At 42.4% G+C, this 21,115-nt stretch overlaps 1 protein-coding gene across 1 annotated transcript in view; it reads left to right on the top strand.

Moving 5' to 3' along the window:
• The first annotated feature begins 1,581 nt into the window (after positions 1-1,581).
• The window catches only part of STON2 (stonin 2), an 81,506-nt gene continuing 61,972 nt past the window's right edge, over positions 1,582-21,115 (top strand). The window contains exons 1-3 of the mRNA XM_075103648.1: positions 1,582-1,677; positions 19,388-19,597; positions 20,045-20,299. Coding sequence (XP_074959749.1) covers positions 19,513-19,597; positions 20,045-20,299 — 340 coding nt within the window. The 5' untranslated portion in view covers positions 1,582-1,677; positions 19,388-19,512. The remainder of the gene's footprint in view (positions 1,678-19,387; positions 19,598-20,044; positions 20,300-21,115) is intronic.

Raw genomic sequence — 21,115 nt, 5'->3', positions numbered from 1 at the left:
CTCATAAAATAACTGAAGAAATGACAACACCAGTTGTAGCTGGGCAGTGCTAACCTGTGTCCTTGTTGTGGTTAACCTTTACACGCGTACATGAGTATGGCTACCAGCCTAAATCTGTCTCGGTCCATGGGCAGTCTGCAACTAAACATATTTTTTATGTTACATTTTAGTTTTGTTTGGGAAATCAAAATTTTATACTGCTGAATAAGGCTATGCACGATCTGCAAATACGGTGTGGAAATGCCTGAGCTGCGTGATATTTTCTGCTGACCACCTCTAGCTGGCACTCGTGTCAGCGGCTTGTGCCAGAGGAGGTTCCCCCGCTGGTAGCACAGGGGCTTTGGGGTTTCTGCCTGAGTGGCGGTGTGCTTTTTCATGCATGTCCCCGGATTAGTATGTACCTATAGTAAACCTTCAAACCTCTTTGAAAGCTCCTTCAATACAAAGTCAGGCAAACCTGACCATGTCTTACGCTAAATTGCCAAGTGTAGCATCAGTTACCATAACTGCGTGGTCGTCTCACACTTTTCATTTCAGATTTTCCTGGTGCTTTTACAAGAGCACTTTAAAAGCTGTTAGTTCACCTGGAGAAGAGTGAAACTACTGTAGTTTTTTTCTTTTTACACTCAGTCCTCACTACTAATTGAGGCTGTTATGATAATGTTTAATGCAAATGTTAAGGTTGTTCACATCTCTCAGCTTGCAAGGTTCAATTTTCTAGGAAGCTCTTTGGTGACTCGATAATTTCCCAGGTCTCCAGAGTCACTCCGTGAATCTGGTGATGGGCGCGAACGTACGCACCTGCGCTCGCGCCTGTGATGCGCCTGTTCATAACTTGTCTTTCATCAGAAGCCTTGAAATTGCAGTAGGGTTAGAAATTAAACCCTCCATAAAGATGTGTGCATATGCGAATTACAATCTCAAATATTTGAAGGTAAGAGCAGAAATAAGGTTAATATTTTAGATTTACATTTTCAGGTCTGTAATACTACTACACTTTAACAGTTTAAAAACAGTTTGGTTCATAGCCATTGTGGTTAACACTATTAGTCCTGACTAATACATAATATGGGGATATTTGCCGATCCACGAAACTCATCAGGGTCTAACAAAAGAACGGCGACACTTACGAATAACACAGCCCGGTCAGTTACGTAGAAATGTTGCCGTATTTAAGGATGGCAGCTGAATCGCCACGAGCAGAACGACTTTTTGTATTACACTTTTATTCTACCCGTTTATATTTATTTCTGCAGCTCTCTAAGCGGAGGCTGCGCAGCGAGCTGCGCTGCCTCTCACTCGTACTCGGAGCCTATTCCAGGGCTTTAATTCCGGGCCCCAGGAACCGCCCCCCGCCGCCTTCCCGGCGGCTGAGCCGGCTGCTCCCCGCCCGCCGCCGCACGGGGACCGGCCCCGCCCCGCCCCGCCGGCCGCCACCGGCCAATGCGGCGCCGCCGGCCCCCGCGCCGCCGAGGAGCGCCCAATGGCGGCGGCCCCGCTGCCCCGCGGGGCGGGGCGGGGCGGGGCGGGACGGGGGCCGCGCCGCCGCTTCCCCCCCCCGGCCCGCTCCGCGCCCGCTCCGCCAGCGCGGGCGGCGGCACCGTTGCCCCGCGGAGCTCCGCGCCTCGCCTCGCCTCGCCTCGCCCCGCCCCGCCCCGCGCCGCCCGCCGGCGGCAGGTAGGTCCGCGGGGTCAGCGAGGAGCCAGGGCGAGCTGCGCGCCCGGGACCGGCCCCCGCGCTCTCCACTCCTGACGGCCGCGGAAGGGGCACCGCGGCGCCGCGCTTGCGGGGAGCAGGTTTACGGGCAGAGCTAGCGGGGGAGGGGCGGGCGGGGGCCGCCTGGGCACCGGCGCCGAGGAAGCCTAGAGCGGAGGCAGGTGGCCCCGCTGGCGGAGCTGGGGCCGCTCCCTGCCCCTCGGTGTATCCGCCGCTGCCGCGGCCCTTCTGAGGGGAGGGAGGGGAAGGGAACCCCCGGCTGCACCCCCGGAGGGGCTGGAGTGGGCCCTCGCCCTGGCCCGGGGCTCCGCTCCCGGCCGCGACCGTCTGGACCGGGCTCCAGCGTGCCCCGCCGTGGCCCTTGCGGCGCGGAGTGTTTGTGGCGGGCAGCCTAGCAACCCCAGCCATCTTCTCCCGAGCGGCTGCCCGGTGCCCTGCCTGCGCGTGAGGGGTAGCAGCGCGCGCTGCGGCGCTGCGGTGCAAGCGCTCGCGCCCGCGGAAGGGTTAATGAGTCATTAACAGCAGCGCGTGCGAGCCGCTTGTATCCACCTACCCCTCAGCTGCTCTGTGCAATTACTCATGTTTTGGGCTTTTCCTTTCTTGAGTCTGCTGAATTGTGCTGCTTTTGAAATGTTTTTCTGCGGGTAAGATATTGCAAGGCAAAGAAAAACCGCCGCTCATCTTTCTGTCGTCTCGTTTGAATACACTGTGTAGATTTTACGTTAAAAAAAAGCTCAAATTACATATTTCCATGCAAAGTGGATTTTTATGTTGTTCTACGACTAGACAGCCCCTCCCCTGTACTTTTGCCTAGTTCATGCGTTAAATACCCTTTCCGTACTGTAGCTCCGCTTTTCTCTGTTGATTTTCGTTAATTGTTTTGTTGACTAGTTGGCTGTAATTAGACTCAACGTTTCTGATTTTTTCCACATGCTTTAATTCTTTTTGAGGCTTCAGTTTTTCAGAGAATAGCACGTTAAAAAAAAAAATGCTCTACTGCTTGACTAGATGAGGCAATACTTTGCACCTCACGTCTTCCCATACTTAGTTGCGGCTTTCACTGGAATTATCCTTCAAATAACTTCACAGTATTGGTTTGAGGGCATTTTTAGTATTGTCAAGGCAAAAATTTGGCGAACATTGGCATTTCTTTACTTGTGAATCAGCTGTGAATCATTCTTCTGTGAAATGTATGTTTTGTAAACTTACTCGTTCGGACAAGTAAATTTCAAACTGCAGGTTGATTGCAAAATGCTTGTGTTCAATAATTGTGGCACGCGACTCCGATCTCTTTTTTTCCTTTTTCTCTTCCAAAATGACTGAAACATACCTTGTGTTACACGGACAGGTGAGCTCTGGACTTTGCCCTGATATTTTCCAGTTATTATGTTAGTACACAAAGTTTGTGTTATCGCAAGGAAGCCTGAAGAGCAGTTTCCCCAGCTCCAGTGAGGTGTATTACATGGCATTACACAATGCATATGACTTTCCTAAATGCTTTGTTTCCAAATGGCTAGGTTCTCTCTTCAAGAACTTTCAGGTTTGATTGATTATAATATAAAGTGGTATTTGCTATGAATTACGTTTAATCTGTAGTATCATGCTTTTGGAAGGTAAATCTTTGACTTTTTCTGTGCAACATTAAAGGTTTTTCATGATATTCGTATGGCGATCCACGTACAAAGCAAGTGGCAATAACCCCCAAGCAGATCTAACATGTCCTTTTCCTTAGATATTGGAATACAGTTGGCAAGTTCAGTGATTGCTGCCCTTTTATAGTTGTAGCTTTTAAATTATTTTTAAAATAAGAATGGCATCAAAAGCATGACCATTAAAATTTCCAGTAAGAGAAGGGATTGGATTTTTTTTCTTACGTGTTGCACTGTATCTCATTTTTGACTAGCTGTACTCTCTTATGATTCACATCCTTAATTATCATTAAGGACTTAACAGCATACCTTGGTCTTTAACTGAAGATCCTCTCCCTTACACAAGTTCCTTGGATCCCTCATTACTTTAGTGGCATAATTAATACTCTGCTGTGTGGTTGGTTTAGACAATAGTCCAAGGGACGCAGGGTAAAAAAGCAACAGCTACATCTCAATAGTGGCCAACTCCCCGTCTCGAGTCCTTGTTTGTGCTACCTTGCCAGGCATCTCGTTAAGAACTGACAGCTGGTATGGTTCCCTGATTGAGAAACCCAGGCTGTGGGGGGGGTTAAAACCATATTGTGAGTGGGTTAAATACATCATGTTTATAGAGTCCTTCATTTTCAGCTATCTCAAGTCTGGCATCAGCAAACGAAGATGATAAATGGTATCTATGTGTGTTACAAATCTCTCAAGATGTTCTGCTCTGCAAGGCTTCTGCTGCCCCTGTTGTAGAAGTGACTTTTCCAGTCGGTGAGGTAGTTGCCAAGGTGGCATCAGCTACGGGATCGTGGCTTGTGGATTCTCCTGCTCTGACACTTTGTTCCTGGTAGTACCCTTTCTCTGCACAGCTTTTAACCCAAGTGTTGTACTGAGGCTTTGTGCAAATCATCTGTCATGATCGTTGCCAATAAACTAGCAGAATAAGTGAAATTTGAATTGTTGAAAAGCCCTGTTCTTAAAGGCAGGCTGAAAGTAAAGGTTTTAGCCTCAGAAGCTTTGCAACAGTGTTAGCTTTCTGTTTGAAAGTTGGAAAGCTAAAAAAAAATCATCAGGAAATAAGCTGTAAGGATTTGTGTGGTGGTGGCAATCTTCTAATGTAATCTTGGCCATCTAAAAGTTGGATGTATCTAAGCTAATCAGTTAAGCTCGCTCTGCAGTCAGCTAGGAAAGGAGAGCCTTCAGAAGGCTGTTCTTGGGCAATTTGTCTGAATTGTTAGTTGCATTAAAAGAAATCCATAAAGTACTCTGTGGCAAAACCAGATCTTTTTATTTTTTTGTTCTTTGATTTCTTAATACGTTTTCTTTGGACTCTAACCATGCTGGATGGTTTTTTAAAGAATTGTGAGTTCTGCTAATGGATGTAATAACTTCACAAGTGGTTAACCTCAAGGAAGGAATGCCTGTCTCTGTATGTGTTGGGTATGAGTATGTGTTGTCTTCAGGACTATGGTTGTAATTGTGGCCAGATGAGTTTGAGTCCTAGGAAACACAGCTAGAAGCCTTACTGCTCAGCTCATGCATCTGGAAACATTAGCAGTTAAATCTTTGCTCCTTGTAGATCATGAAGGTTTTGCCAGGACCTTAAACAGGGCCAGAAATCCATCTGAGGGTGACTGTACGAGTAACATTGCTTTCCAGGTAGGGATTATGAATCGCCTATTGACTTCTGCAATCAATTTTCACTGTCTTTTAAATGTGCAAATAAGGTGAATGGTATGGAAGGTCCTATTTCTTTCAAAATTTAGGAGTGTAAGCTTTCAGAGATTGAGATTGAAAAAACTGAGAAAACATCCCCTGGCATCTCCACGGGACTGCAAGCATCAGGCTTCTAGCATTCCCTTTTTTTCTGAAAAACTATGGGTGCAAATACATTAGAGCAGGAACGCACCTTTGAGATGAATGTCCTGATGTTACTGCACTTGGCGCAATTCAGTTTGCATCTGAGAGCGCATAAGCTGATTTTGTTTGGGATAAAACTTAGTCAGAAGAACTCCAGCAGTTCATTTAACATACTCCAAGTGCTAATGTGAATTCTGATCTTCGGGATCAGATTGGAGATAATTGGAAGTAAAAGCCACAAAAAAGTGTAGTGTGAAAGCGATGCCCTTAGTGCCAAGTGTGTCACCCTATGGCTGTGTTCCTGTTGGTAAGGTTTTACACTGCTTGCTAGTGTAAGCTTGGGATATAGCATCTTGACCAACTTGTTAGCAATTTTTTAAATGTAACGTAATCCTCAGTATATATTTACAGAAGAAATACCAGGGAAAATGTAAACATTATAGCATAATATTAAAAAAATTAAGATAAGACATCAATGCATGTGTCTCTTAGATAACTATAGAAACAAAAGGTGCTTTATTAATAGAAAATACTCTTAAAGGAAGTAAGCTACTGAAATTTATAGGTTTCTTAAACATAATTTCTATAGAGGGACACTTGGTGAAAGAGAGCCGTAAAGTTAAAGAGCTTTTGCCATCACCCATCCTGAAAATCCTTCAATGAGTACTCTTCTGACAGTAAACATTTGCTAAAATGTTGAAAGTATTTTCTCAGCAGTGATATATTAAGGTTTATGAGTCCACTGCAGTGATATGTCTAGAAATATGTGTAAGACTTTCTTGAACTCTGCATCTTTATTTATTGGAAGAGGTCATGCTACAGGAACGTCTTGATTAGTTGTGCCGTTACTTCACATCAGCACTTGGTGATTTCATCTCTGATCGCTCAGGGGCATTCATATGAAATGAGAAATGAGTCTCTGAGTAACAAACCACTGCTGAAGTGCCTCTTGTTCCTTCTTTGCAGAGTTAGGCAGTTGTTCTGACAGGGGAGGTAGGATAGAGAGATTGCGATCCTACTGATATGTTTTATTGTATAAAGTAATTTATCTTGGATATTAAATATGGTTTTTAAGCTGCTTTGCAGTCATTTTCCTCTGAGAGGACAGAACTAAGTGAAACTCCTAGGAAAGAGTCCTGAAAGAAACAAATAGCAGCCCTGGATGTAATAAAGGAAGGAGCAAAAAAACAGCATGGGAAAATAACCTGAAAGTGTGTGTGTATGTTATTTAGTAATAACAATAAATACCTACACAGAAGCTGTGTGTGATCAGGAATGTGTGCTGTGGTTTGGGGAACTAGTTAGACTCCCTGGAAAGAGGGGAGGATCTACACTAACACACCATATCAGTGAGAGGGGAAATACAGCATTGGTGCAATGTTATTTTTGACTGTGATTCCGCTGCCTTAATTTAGGTGTGAAAGACATGCGAGCCTAAGGTAGTTGCCATAGCCTTTCTGAAGGGGGATTCACCTCCTTTGAAAATAGATCAGAGGAAGGATCCTCTGGAGGTGTTGTGTTCCTTCTGTTGACTATAAACAGAGCATCAGATGACTAGCTTAGATGTCTAACAGGGCGTCCGGAGTTAAACAAGATGTGATTCATCTTGCTTTATTAAGGTAACTGAAGTAAACGTCTCAGCACAATTCCTTCGGCTTGAAACGGAGGACAGAACTGGCCTGTATGCTTCAGGATCCTATGAAGGTGCTCTAGTAGTACAAAACTATCCTAATATTCAAAGAGTAGACAGTGTGTTCTGGCGCTGAGGTTCAAAGTGGCGCTCTTGGTCCAAGGGCAGCAGACCTGCCTGGTGAGCTGGAGAGAAGGGATGTCTTTTTGCTGAGCTGTGTTTCTTGTTTCATTATGGTCTTTTAGGCCAAGTTTTAGTTGGCATTTATAGATGTGAATATTTATATAAACTAATTCTCTCTGTGGGCTCTTGGGTTTGCCAGCTGTGAAATGAAATGAAAGAATGGTCTTTAATTTACTTTTGAAAATGGGGGTGGGTATATGATACAGTAATTTTGTTCTCTTGCTATCTGAACCAGGGGCCTCTTCTGAACAGAAGGTACCATTTTGCAGAACTGCATGGTGTTTTTGTGGTTGTGTGGATGGTTGAAATGCATGGAAAAAACACTACTAAGCATTTTTGAAGAGAAAAAGTATTATTAGCTGCATAACTGAAACTTGAGCTGGTCAAGCTCCACAGCACAAGGCCAGTTTATTTTCTAATAAAGTAGTTTCAGTGGAACAGCTGTAGAGCCTGTGAAGTTTAATGATTAGTTGCTGTTTAATTGCTAGCTGCTCAGAAGCTTGCCACCAGAAATGCTCCTTTTCCTCTGATCCTTGCTATGTTGTTTCCAGTTCACCTAAGTTCAAATATTTACCTGGCTAAAAATTATATCCCATATGTAAGAACTATATATGGTGGAAACATCAGGTGCATGTTGCTAAATCTCATTCCAAATTATAAGGTATGTGAGTGTAGCATGAGGAATAGGATCTCACCTGGTAGGTGCGTGGATTTTTTTGAGATGTTCACTGCCAAAATCTCAAATGTCACTGAAGGGGATAAAACTGAGGTAGAATAGATTGGGCAGATCTGGGCTTTCCCCTCCCAAATAACTCATCTCTGATGTCTGCAATTGTCCAAGTCTCTCTGAATGGAGGCAGCTGTATTAGTTTGCTACACTACATGTGTGCTCAGAGTTTGGCATCAGAATTCACTTTTTTTCCTCAGAAAAGATTGCAAATTCTCCCTGTATTCAATCCAGGCTATTGATATGAATATGCTTGGAGCTAAGACAGGTTGAGAGGGGCCATGGACATTTAGGAGCTGCAGCTCCAAGCAGCTGCATTAATCTTTTCAGTGACACTGAAACAGGCACAAACTTTCAGGTGATAATACCTTCTTTGCAGGGAGTTCGTCTGAAAAAAAAGAATGGAAATTCTTCTAGTCCTGCTAACTTTCAGTGGTTTGTAACATGCTTTTCTTTGTGTGAATTATGCTGGTGTCAAGTTTACAACTCTGCCACAGTGAGTCACTGCCAGTCTTGGTAACAGAAACAAGAGTCCCAGTCCCTTTGTGGGTCTGTGCCTTTATGAAAGACAAGGGTAAATATCTCAAATATTCTAAAATCTACTTGTCTGCATCCTATTTCCAAAACTTGTCAACTGGGTAAGGCAGTCTTTGCCAAAGATTAGCTGGACTCAGCTTCCCCAGAGCTGGCAAGAGAGCTGTAATGCTGCATTAATCTTGGTGTGAACTGGTATTTCCACATATCATAATGCTGTGCAAATGAGGCGTATCATGGGCTGAGGAGCAGAATAACCATGGTTGCTTATAGCTATGTGAGGTTGGGTGGAAAAGTGGGGTGACCTGACAGCATTACTTCCATTTCCAGAGTAGGCTTCATAAGTAGCCGTGCTGTCAAACACGCAGTACTGCTGGTAGGGTTGCCAAAGAGGGACTGCATAGAGGAGGATGTCAAAATTCCAAACCTTTTAATGAAAAAAGGCCTTTCTGGTATTTTCTGAGTGCCCAGTATCCATCTCCATGTCTGCAGTCCTTTATATTGAGTTTTCAATGAAGTGAGTGAAGTCTTCATAAAGTTCTTTCTGCTTTGTTTTCCTGACTAGACTCTCCAGAGTCTTGAAGGCAACAGTAATGCTGTTGTAAACTTCTAGAGGCTTGGGTGGAAGGGAGTGTTGGGGATGGGGTTTTTTTCTGGTGGTTTTTGGTTTTGGGTTTGTTTGGGTTTTTTTTCACACTGCTGCTCTACTGAAGCACATGGATAACACAAAACAGGTCATGCATAAACCAGACCTGATGGGTTACACAATGTCTGACAGTACCCAGAAATGTAACATGAATGAAATTCTGGTCTAAAAATTTGGGAGGTAAGATACTGAATTACCAAAGTCCAGTTGAGAGCTGAGTACGTTCATGACTTCACTTGTCTTACCATGTGACTTTCATCATACTCTTTCAGTTTCCGCATGCATAACTTGAAAGTGTAGGTAAGTAGAGCATACTTCTAGGTATTCTGTGTACCTTGTGCAAGTACATATTCCTACAGTGCTTGTGTACCACTGGCTAAAACCAGGCATATGAGGAACCGCCATTGCAGAAGCTTCCCCAGCAAACAGTTTGGTCTACAGGGAACGTTCTTCCCAGGGTGTCTGCACAGCTCTGTCAATGTGCGTGATGCGCAGTGCTCCCCACTATTCCAGTATTGACAGTTTACTTTGACAATTATGCCCCAGCCATGGAGTGATTAGCCATTGTCTGTGCCTTTTTTTCAATTCTTAATCATTCTGGTTTATGATCTGCTGGTTGACAGCCTTGCAAATGCATTGATGCAGTGACTGTTTGTTTGAGCCATTCCAACCACTGTGGAACCAGGGACCACGCCACACTGTGGAAGTTGATTCATATGAATTTCAATGTATAATACTGCATATTTGTCAATACCCTGAATGCTTCATAACTGAGCATTTGTGTCAGATTAAAAGACAGGCATATCATGGAAGCCTTACAATAAGGTTGGTATTGATTATTTGATGCATTAGGTGCAACTGGTCCTTCTTCTTGCTGTTGATACTTAGACTTGCAATGGCTCCTCTTGTAGTTTCCTCAGAAAAATATCGAGTGTAATAAAATATGAGTGATTTGCTTCTTCCATATGCCACAGGGGTTTGCCTCTTCGCCCTGTACCCCTGTAGCACTTACATAATCTCATGTAGATAGATGGCAACATACCTTGGATTCCTCTTCTGGAATTCACAAGGTTGCCTGGTGTCTCACAGGCACCGGTAACTATCAAGGGGTAGTACCGTAAAGGTCAGCAGCTGCTGCTCACTGAACCAGATGATGCCGAAGTGTTGGTAGTTAGAAAGCAGAGTATTCTGGACTTTGTTTTCAGCAAAGGACTCTACCCCTTGCCACCAAAGAAAAGCTACCTCTTGTGTTCTGTTCCCTGTGTACTTCAGAGATAAGTAAGCAACACTCAGGAATGAATGTTACCTCCGCTGTCATCTTACTAAACCTACTCTCTAGGTATGGACTTGCTGACAGAGATACTACAAAACAGGTTCTTTTTTTTTCTCACCTGAAACACGCTTTATGTTTACTAATACCAGTTATTAGTCTGTGTTAGTAAAAACAAACCAACCAAACAAAAAACCCAATAAACCCAAAACCAAACAAAAAAAATGAAGGATTTTCTCATACCCTCTGTTGTATATCATGCTAGTATACCATGCATTCTTATGTCATGTTTTGACAATTAGACAAATATAATGAGACACAGGAGTATTAGACTGTAGTGTTGCAAACATACTATTTTGTACTGTGTATGAATTTGACTTGTCAAGATCTTTGTTTCTACTTTGTATATAGTTTTTTGTAATAGTATATAAAATACTGGGACCCTTTAAATTCAATCTTTGCTCAAGCATGTGTTTTTCTAGAGTTGCTTTTCATTCTTTTGAAATAGGAGTAGTCATGCTAAACGTACAGCACCATCAAGTCTAATGGGCCTATATTTAGAGTGTCTAAAATAGCGAGTGACAACAAACGTGATATTTGTGGGTTACCCTGAAGGGCTGCAGCGTCCTGGCATCACACTAAGTTGCATAATCTCAATTGACTCTCCAGACACTGGAAATGAGGAAAGACCAGTTGGATCATCCAAGGAATTTTCTGCCAAAGCAGGCTTGTTCCCTGTGATACCTCTTTGAGTGTTGTTTCTTGTCTGGCTTCAAATAGTCGAGCAGGACTTCCGTAAACTGAGAGACAGCTTCATGTTTTAAGGTTGCCTTTATATATAACCATCAAACAGGATCTCCCTTATAATGAAAATTCCTTTTTAAACTCTTCTCCTTGGAAAGGTGCTGCTGACACAGCTTAGAAGTTATAAAAGATGTTCCATAGAAGTATAGTTATATAGAAGTTATTTTTATATATATAGTTGTTAGTTATTTGGAAATACAGAGAACACTTGAACAGAAGATGGCTTTCTCACTCAGTGTTCCTAATTTCCCTTTCCAGCCAACATTCAGCACAGGAAAATTTCTTTGCTTTCTTTCAGGGCTGCATCACTTCCTGAATGGTCCTTGTCTTCCTGATGCTTTCACAGTTGGATTCTGTGTTTTTCCCTTACTCTGAATCTGTTCTCCCATTTTGTGTGTACTCACAGCTCAGCTAGATGAATGCCCATCCTTTCTGTAGGCATACAGCCTCCAGTGAAGCATCTCTGTCTACAGAATCCAGTTTCTCCCTTGTCTTGAATGTAGCTAGTGTTTGAGGGCTTGACTTCTTTCTTTTTTTTTTTGTTCACCCCCCCTTCCCTCAAGCTTTCCTGGTCCAAAATGAGTTTGACTGATACTGATTGATGGCAACTAATTATATCCACCATTTTCAGTGAAGATTTTTCACCTAACTTCTAGCATGAACTTAGTTGTAATTCAGACAATAAAGCCCTGATTTCATTTGTGCAGTTGAAACCAATCGTCAAGCACAGGAAGGATTATGCTGGCTCTCCTTTTACTAATGGAGGCAGGATCAGTGTTTGAGTTGTACAGTAAATACTGATAAAGCAGTAATCTGTTGCAAGGCATATGGGCAATGCTGGAGTGTTAGTACCTGGCAGAACAGTGTGTTTACTAGAAGAGTGTTTATCATCCAGCACAATATTCCAGTAAACTTATGATTACTTACTCGCTTCCCTGTTCCTTTTGTAATTGGTCCCAGTTTAGAAGAAGGATAGGTACAGGCAGGGATTTGTGATCTGTGTTTGCCTCTTGATGGCTGTCTTCAGTGATGTCAGGCTGCAATGACATAGTTGAAGGTTGACTAATTGTAGAACATTATGCTTTTTACGTCAGTGAGATAACTTAAAAACCACACCTCGATAGTCATCACAACAGCAAGTACCACAGCTTTTGGAGGGTTTGGTAAATGGAATACATCTGGCTAGCTTGTCTGTGCACAATTTAGACAAGAAGATGTGAAAGCATCAGTATCAGATGTGCAAACCAGGGTGCTCAGTAGGAGCTTTCTTCTGGAAAACATGTTCCTTGTATGATTCACTTCTCCAGGTTTGAAAGAAGAAACCAGTTTTTAAACCCAGTTCCCTCCCCATAGTATGGATTGGATCGTCACTGTAGCATTACACTGTGCAATAGTTGTGACTATTGCAAATTCACCATCCTGAAGCAGAGAAGGTCTGTGACACATGTAATGGCCAGGTGTGTATATCTGGGATGAGGGTGCTGCTTTGGAGTTCTGCCTCGTGGAGGCCTTAAGAAGACAAGGAAGACTGGTAAGGACTGTGCACCCACCCTCTCCTAAGGGGATGCTACCAAACTCTTCACCCTTACTGCATTTAGATTTCTTGTTGCCTACTGTTATTACCAACAGCATCTTGTTGAACAAAGAACTTGATCTCTAAAGTAATTCTGAATTAGTCTTAAATTCTAGCCTTAAATTAGTGTTTTGCTTATTTTTTCTCCAATTTGTGCAATACTGACTGGGAAAAAAAATCCCAGATTTTAGAGATGCAAATATTCTGCTAAACAAATTGGCATGTTCCCTCTTTCCTGTGATCTTTTCCCAGACTAGTTTTAAAGCACTGTTGCTCTATACAGTAAGAGAAGCGTTTGACTGATCTTTGCCTCAGATTCTAGTTTGAGTTGGAAGTCTGGCAGTTTGGGAAATTATCCTTCAAGTTTTAATGCAATTGCATGACTGAAGGCTTCAGTTACACTTTGAATTATCATGGATCCACAGTGAGCTATATTTAAAATCCTGAAATATAGAGCTTCTACTTTCCCGATGTGGCTGGGGATGTGAACTATCACTGCCAAACATTGTCTGGCATGCTTCCTTGGCTTCTGCCTGTTTTATGTTGCTTCTAATAGTTAAAAAAAAAAAATCCCATTCTTTTCTGTATTGCTGCTCTTCTGCAGTACCTTTCTACATTTCTCAGGTTCTTGGGAGTACAAGGAATAGAGGAAGATGTTGTTCAATTTCCCTTCAGTATCAGGTTTTGAATCCCTCAAAACAGTATTTTGTCTGACTGGCTCTGGTTATGAGGCATCCAGAACCCATGAAGTATTTCTAAGGCATGGCCTTGGCAGAAGGAGAGAGACCATTGCCTTCTGAACTGCCTAAATATCCTGGTACTACCTGCAGGGGAGCATCTTAGGTGTTTTCTCTCTTTCTCTCTTTCTCTCTCTGGAAAACAGAGGAGCTTCTGTGGCAGATAAATACTGGCATAGAGAAAACAGCAGCAGTTGACCTTTCAGATATTAGTCTTGACACAAATATTCCTGAGGGGGATGCTCATGACTTTCTTATCAATACCTCCTTTACGGGCTCTCTTCTCCTACTGCCAGGAAATATGAGCTTCCAGCAAACCTGAGATGTGTATTTGTGGGACATGGTTTTATTTGTGGTGGTTGGGTTCTTGTGGCCTAGAGAAAATAAGGGCATTCCAGGTCACCTCAGCATTGACACTGCCTCTGCCATTGACTCGCATTGTAGATTTAGACAGATCACTTCATATCTATTGGAATAATTGGATATAGCCATTAATTAGCATGGCTGCACTGGGCCCGGTGCTCAGGGAGACCCCTACCAGTCTTCTGTCATCCAGCATGCCAGATGCCTCTAGTCATCTTCATTACCACATTCTGCCTCACTCCATCTCTGTCTAAAATTGCCAGGGGACAGTAGTAATGACCTACCTTGTAATGGCACAACATGGTTTTGACCAGGCTCTGAGGACACAGCGCTATCATGGCTCTTCTTACTGTTCACTTAGGTGTAATCTGTAACGGGCAAAGCCATCCCTGCTTCCAGAGAGGCTGCAGGAGTTTCACAAGGTTCCCTTTGAGTCCTAATTCTTCCTTACATATTGAGAGCTTTCATATAAGTGAGTGTTACGTGCACCAGGTAGTGACTGAGCTTCTTAAAGTACATCTGAAGCCAAGGAGCTCGGGTAATAGCACATATGAATCAGAGTAAGTAAAACTGGTGTAAATTCTAAAACCTGGTGTTACCAGAGATTGTCTTGGGGCAATTTACCTGCTGGGGGCGCTGTACACGTGGAGAAAATAGGATTTTCAATATTAAGAATGCAGTAGTTGAATAACCAAATATGACTATTCCTGTCATCATCTAGGTCATTCATAAGGTAATCTTACCGTAGACATTTAGGCAGAAGCTGGTGCAATGATTTTTTCAGTAATAATAAAATCCAAATCCAGTTCATTTTTCATTGGGTTTTTTTTTTTCAAGTTTTGGGTTTTTCCCCTGTTTATCACTGAGTTTTATTTTTGCTGTGGCACCCTGAAGTATTTGGGACTTTCTTTTGGTGCTTGAGAACAGATTTCCATTTTGGAGTTGTTTATTATTCAGGTCATGATGTGCTGACGGTCAGTGCTTGTTACAGGCCAAGCTGAGAGGAAGAGCCATGAGCTCTGTCTCACTTGGAAGTTTGCCCAAGGCAGCAGTCACTCCTCAGTTCATTCTACTAGAATTGTTTTGTCTGTACAGGTTTGCCAAACACGTGGTCAAGACAAAATTACATATTTTTCCTTGAGATTTTCCTGGTGTGGTGAAACTTGATTGTTACAACAAAAGCCATGGTCACTGTCTTTCTTTTTTTACTGTCCCTTTGGCTTATTTTATTTTTCTGCTATGTGGAGCTCAACAGCTTGTCTAGTTGTTTTCCATGGTCTCCTACAATAACCAAATGCAAAGTACAATAACCACTTATTGTTGAGGTCCCTGGGATTGTAAGGGAATGTATAAGCAAGAAAAATCAGTATCACTGTATGGATTATGGGATTTTTTTCAGTAGTGTTACCATGTAAGGCAACATACTTAGCAAGTTTGTGCTAAATCTATAGACTGTCTATTAATACTACATTTGCAAAACAAAACCTGAATTGAATCCTCATAGTTTTCATTCTGATTTTTTTTTCTCCTTCTGTTTTTCCATGTAACTGTAATATAGTAACTCTGGGTAGTGGTGATAAAGAATGCTGCAGCATGCATCATATGTATGTAACTTGAAGCAATTGGAGAAATGGCCCTTAGTGCTTAAAATGATTAACTGTGCTAAGCTATTTCTTTTGAGCAGAGGTGAAATGTACTGAGAAAAAATGTTCGAGCTTGCTGTCCAAACACATGAGTAATTAAATAATTTGAATGGTATGTTTACAAAAACATCATTCCATTACAGATACTTCTAAAGTGTTTTAGTAGTGCTATGAACCATTACTACCGTTGGTGTTTGCACCCACATAGTGTGTAAAAATCCCAGCTAAAGTGAGGGCTCATTGTACAGGTGCTGTGTGTGAGACTCCTGGCACCAGATAATTCTGTCTCTTGCTCAAGTATGTGTTTTTGGCTTAGCAAAATAAATGGAGAAGGGTGATGATATTTCTTTTCATCTATTGCTGGAGCGGAGTTGTATGAAAGGTCAGATAGCCATTTCTTCTTGTGACATGCTTACCTATAAATTGTGAATTTAAATAGATTTGAAATGAGAGAAGGGTTCTAATTATCAAAGCAGTGTTGTCATTTTAGAATGAATCTTCGTCAGTTTTAAAAAGGGATTATGTAATGTGGTTGATCAAAACAATAGGAGGACTAAACAGGCAAGGAGTTTTGTTCCAGCTCTGTGATCTTTGCCCTTTGGAGAACTGGAAATAACTGTCACCCACTTGGCACTTATAGTTCCACAGTGGGACATATAAATCTAATGTAAAAAAGGGACACCTGAAGCAGAAATTTCAGCTTCTTAGGGTTTTGTTGCCTCATGGTCAAATCGCTGCACTGGAATTGATGGTAAGGATCATTGGGGTCAGCATGTATAACATCTGCTTTACCTTGTATTTACTGTGTAACACTAACAAACAAACTTTTGATTCACATTTTTTTTAAATCAAAAATGTGATAAATTATTTCCCTCTTTTTTTAACCAATTCAGCACCAGAAGCTTAATGCACATGATAACACACACCAGAAGTAACAAAATCTAAACTGATATAAATCTCATTCATGTAGAGAGGTGTAATGCTGGCCTGGCCTGGGAATATCTTGTTCCAAGAAATGTGTTCCCATCTCCTTTTGCTTGGGCTGTGCAGCGTAAGCTTTTGCTTTAACTGTAGCTCACTTGCAGTATAGATCCATTTGTTCCTTAGACCTTGTAGAATCTGAAATCCATTTCTCTAGGAATAGGCATGGATGTTTGAGAAGCCTGAAGGACAGGGAAAAAAACTCCAAAATTTGCTTGCGCATTATTCGCTGCAGTGTTTAAATAGTGGGTGCTGATTGCTTTGCTATGGAGAGGATTCAGGTTTATCCGCAGTGTCAAATGGTTCCTCTGGAGACATGTACCTCTAGTAGCGCAAACTGAACCATCACTGTGTTAACTGAATACACAATGGCATTGGTATTGTGCTGGCTAAGGCTCCTTGGTTCGCAGTGGGGTTGGCTTAGATTTTTTTTTCCTGAGGAGGATTTTGGAAAATGAAGGGAGGTGAAAAGTAATTTGGGGATGAAGTTGTATCTTTTCCAAATAGTCTGCACAGAGTTAGCTGTATGTGATTCATAATTCTGTACAGGCATTTAGGTCAGGGGATGGGATTGATGCTTTCTTGTGAAAGCTGAGAGAATGAAAAATTCTGTCTTTTAAATATTTTTTTTTTTTTTTTGATCCAAACGTATGCATCCTCAGAGCACCTCTATTCTGAGAATCTTTGCCATTATGATCTACTCAGGCTGACTTTCCTCTCTTTCAAGCGGCTTGTCTATAAGTTCTGATAACCCTGATAAGTCAACACAATCTCCTTTATTTACCAAACTGGGAAGTCCGTAGAAAATTCCAGCCATGGGGAAGTTGTATAGCTGGAGTATGTGCTTCATGCAGCACTGCGTGATACTCTGATGCTTTTCTGGATAGTGCTTACTATCCATTTTGAGGTGTTTAAGTTTTGCTGTCTGGTACTGAGTGGATTTAGAAAAGTATGCTGTCATGAGCCAGTAGGGTAAAAGAGCAAATCAATCCTAAAATAATGATATAATTATCCCACATATCTACACAGCTGAAAAAGTCCATTTTCTTGCCTTCTTTCATGGCTTTTTGCTCTTGACATTAAAAAAAAAAAAAAAGAGCTTTACTGGAGTTTCTGTGCATTAAGGGCAAGGTAAACTGTTTTCTTTTTAAATTTCCTGCTATTTTGTGCTTCTGTCAGGACTTTTCCAGGAGAAAGGAGAGGTCAGTATTCTGTTGATTGGGAAAGAAGACTCAGTTACAGATATTTAAACAAGCCCAAAACAAACAGCTTAATTGGTCACATGAGGAAAGCAACATACCAAGGTCATCCTTTCCTTCCCTCATATGCCATACAAGGGACATTACATATCTGATTATTCTTTTTCTCTTGGCTTGTCTCTGTTTAGCTTTATAGTTTCTATTAATAGCACCCCCAATGGATGCTGTGCGAGGCAGGCAAAGGTATCTGCCCACACTGTGAAGGCAGATGTCCTGCTATGGGAGTGGAGGAGAAGGGGCTGAGGCTCAAGTGCAGCTGTTCCTCCAGCATTAGGGAATTGGTTGTGTAACAAGGGAGAGATAGGCAGGGTGACTGGCGGAGGGGTGGCCATCAGCTCTGGAAAAGTCTACAGAGAGAAGGTATCGATCTTCTGGCAAATTGCACTTAACATCAGGATTCTCTCCAGGAATCCTTTTTGTGTTTGCAAGAAACTGTACATTTTCTATTCAACTATGCTTGAAAACATTCATCTTCAGACAATGAACATGGTTCCATGAATTCTCTCTGGGTGTCAGGCTGGCTTGCAACTTCCAAACTTCTGAAGTTTTCAGCTCTTTCACACAACTCTTGTTTGTGGGCCTGCCTTCAGCAGATTAATAACTTTATGGCCCTGAAGAGAATAATCATATTAGAAGCCATTTAATGATATACTTCCTGCAGAAAATGTTTAAAGAGTGAATGCATTTAAATAGTGGTCTGCTTTTCAGACCTAAATGTTGTTAATGCAGGGTAAGGAGAAGTCTTAGTGAGGTATCTGTTCTTGTACACCAACATGAAGTTTCACCCCAAATAACCCTTTAGTTAGGTGAGTGACAGCAGGCCAAGAGATGCCGTTTAAAGCTTTTTTTAAAAAAGCCATGTCTGAGTTTTAGTATTTTCAAGTACTTGAACACCATGGCAACAAGAGCTTCAATGCTTGAAATAATTGTGGACAGATTTCACACCCTCCTCTAGGAGGAGGCAATAGTCCTCTGAGAGTTTTGGAGTGGTCTGTAAATCTGAGGCAGTCATGGGTGCTTGTCAAAGAGAATTTCTGTCCCCAGACCTGACCTTCCCAGTTACTAGCCAACAACCGGAGCACTTTGCAGTGCCCCATTCCCTCTAGCAGATTCCCAGATCTGTGTGGGATACATCCTATTGGAGTGCATCCTAATTAAAGTTACCATGTCTGTGAAAACTTTTTCCAGGTTACAGCAAAGTCAGGCTTAACTCCAGACAAGATCTAAGATGTTGGATTTTAAAATTAAAGCATGAAGTTCCAGTCAAGTGGCAGAGTTGAAAGTGCAGCTAGCTGAGAGGGCATCTCTTCATACTCAGACCGTGATGGGAATCATGGGCAACCCATCCTAATCCCAGAATCAGCTACATAAATGTTATGATAATGAGACACGAAGCTTATTGCTTGCTCTTGAGAGGGATCAGACATTGTAAGTAGCAAGATCAGCAAGGACCTGCTGACATCTTGGACTTGGGATTAAGTTACATCATAATCAAAATTTGCTAAACCAGGGAGAATCTCCTTATCACCTCTCTTGCTGGGGTTATGAGAGGCATGGCTTCCTGAGTGAGGAATTGAACATTGTTTTCAGTGATGGACTGTTTTAACATGAGGATGTTTGAAGATCCTCAGGTGCTTCAATCAAGGAGTTTCTCAAGTGTAGCCGTCTAGACACAGGTGACATTCCTGTCTCAAAGGTGTCAGTACTTTGACAGTACTGTGTCTATGGTACATAAATTGGTTTAACGTTCTGTATTATTAAAATGGTGGCACTAATTTCTTCCATTTAATTTTCTAAAAGACATAATTTTTTCCTCTCTTATCTTAACAGCACTTGAAAAGAAAAGAAAGTGCAAAGGTGGTGTTTCCCTCTATCGGCTCATCTTCACCATACCTCTCTCCCACTCTGCTTCCTCCTTGTAATCCCCAAGTGAAGATGAATAGCCTACTGCAAATATGACGTCTCTGACTAGTGTCATTGCCTCCCACCAGTCTGAGTGGGTGTCCTTCACTGATGAGCTCCTCCCTGTTAACCCACGAGGTAAGTTATCTCTGAATTTCTTTGAACCTTGTGAGACTTTATTTGTTTGAGTTAGACCAACTACTGTCCTATATCTAGCATCACAAAGCTTGCCTTCTGAGTGGAAGCAGTATGTGCAAAGGTTGAATTATCTCCTGCTTCCCCTATATAATAGGAGAATTTGGGCCAAAAATATAAAATAATTTCCTAATGTGAGATTTCCTTAGCATAGCTCTATTACAGGGTTTGGATCTATCCTTTGAGATTCAAGGCAGTATCCAACTGACCACGGAGGAAGTCTCACCTATTATAATCGAGTGCAGAACTATGCCCAGTGTTAGTCTAAAGACAACATTGGGTGAAGGAAAATTTTCTACCTACATGTAATGGCAAATTTTAGATGTTTCAATAAAAACCAATGAAGTAATGGTGAGTCCTAACAATCTTTCTGTTTTGTCTCTATTTTAGGTAGCACTGAGGAGCCCCTGGAGAAATGTTTTTCTTCCTCAGACACCTCCTCAGAAGAGAACCACAAGGTGGATGGAGAATTTCAAGACCTCTCCCACAAAGAGCTGGAAGTTGCAGCTGACCAACCCAAGCTGGATTCCGCTGTGCTTGGGAACCATGTGTGTCCCAGCACTGACCTGTCATCATCCATCAGTGCTTGGGTTCAGTTTGAAGATGCACCATGGACCAGTGCTCCATCGACCCACCCACAAGCAGGTGAGGCAGATGCCTGAAAAGGTCCATTCCAGTAACATTACAGAATACAGTGAGAGCCTACAGGATTTTTTCCTTGCTCTTGGATTTCTCAAAGGTTGAGCTTTGACTAGTTTGTACTGTATTGTAACACAGTTAATGTCATCAGGGCTTTGAAGAGGGCTTATATTTTCCTTCTGGGTTGAATTAGCAGTATTTTGTTTTTGTAAAGAAAATGAAAGGCTTCTGTGATTCATTCCACCTATGTCCTGACCCTGGAGACTGCCAAAATGCATTCATGGGGAAACACAAAGTGGTGTTTTCAGTAGCGACTTTTCTTATGTACAAGTATGAACAGCCATCTAAAAAGTCTGAGCCATGTTTGCCTCTGTAATCTGGAAGTGAAAGAATGGTGTTTGCTGTCCTCTGCAGGCATAGTCCTTTTCTGCACATAGTCCCCATATGGTTTTTGCCAGAAGCTTAGTGAGACCAACAACTAGTGTGCCAGTGCCTGTAGGTACTTTCTGCTGTCTTTTGATCACAGAATCACAGAATGGTAGGGGTTGGAAGGGACCCCTGGAGATCACCTTGTCCAACCCCCCTGCTTGAGCAGGCACACCTAGAGCAGGGGGCACAGGAACACGTCCATGTGGGTTTTGAATGTCTCCAGGGAAGGAGACCCCACAGCCTCCCTGGGCAGCCTGTTCCACTGCTCTGGCACCCTCACAGGAAAGAAGTTTTTTTCTCATATTGAGGTGGAACTTCCCCTGTTCCAACTTGTGCTCATTGCCCCTTGTCCTGTCATTGGGCACTACTGAAAAGAGCCTAGTCCCATCATCC

The sequence above is a fragment of the Phalacrocorax aristotelis genome, chromosome 9 (genome assembly GCF_949628215.1).
Source record: "Phalacrocorax aristotelis chromosome 9, bGulAri2.1, whole genome shotgun sequence".
Taxonomy (NCBI): domain Eukaryota; kingdom Metazoa; phylum Chordata; class Aves; order Suliformes; family Phalacrocoracidae; genus Phalacrocorax; species Phalacrocorax aristotelis.
Note: the sequence above shows the minus strand (reverse complement) of the source record. Positions and strands in the feature narration are given on the sequence as shown.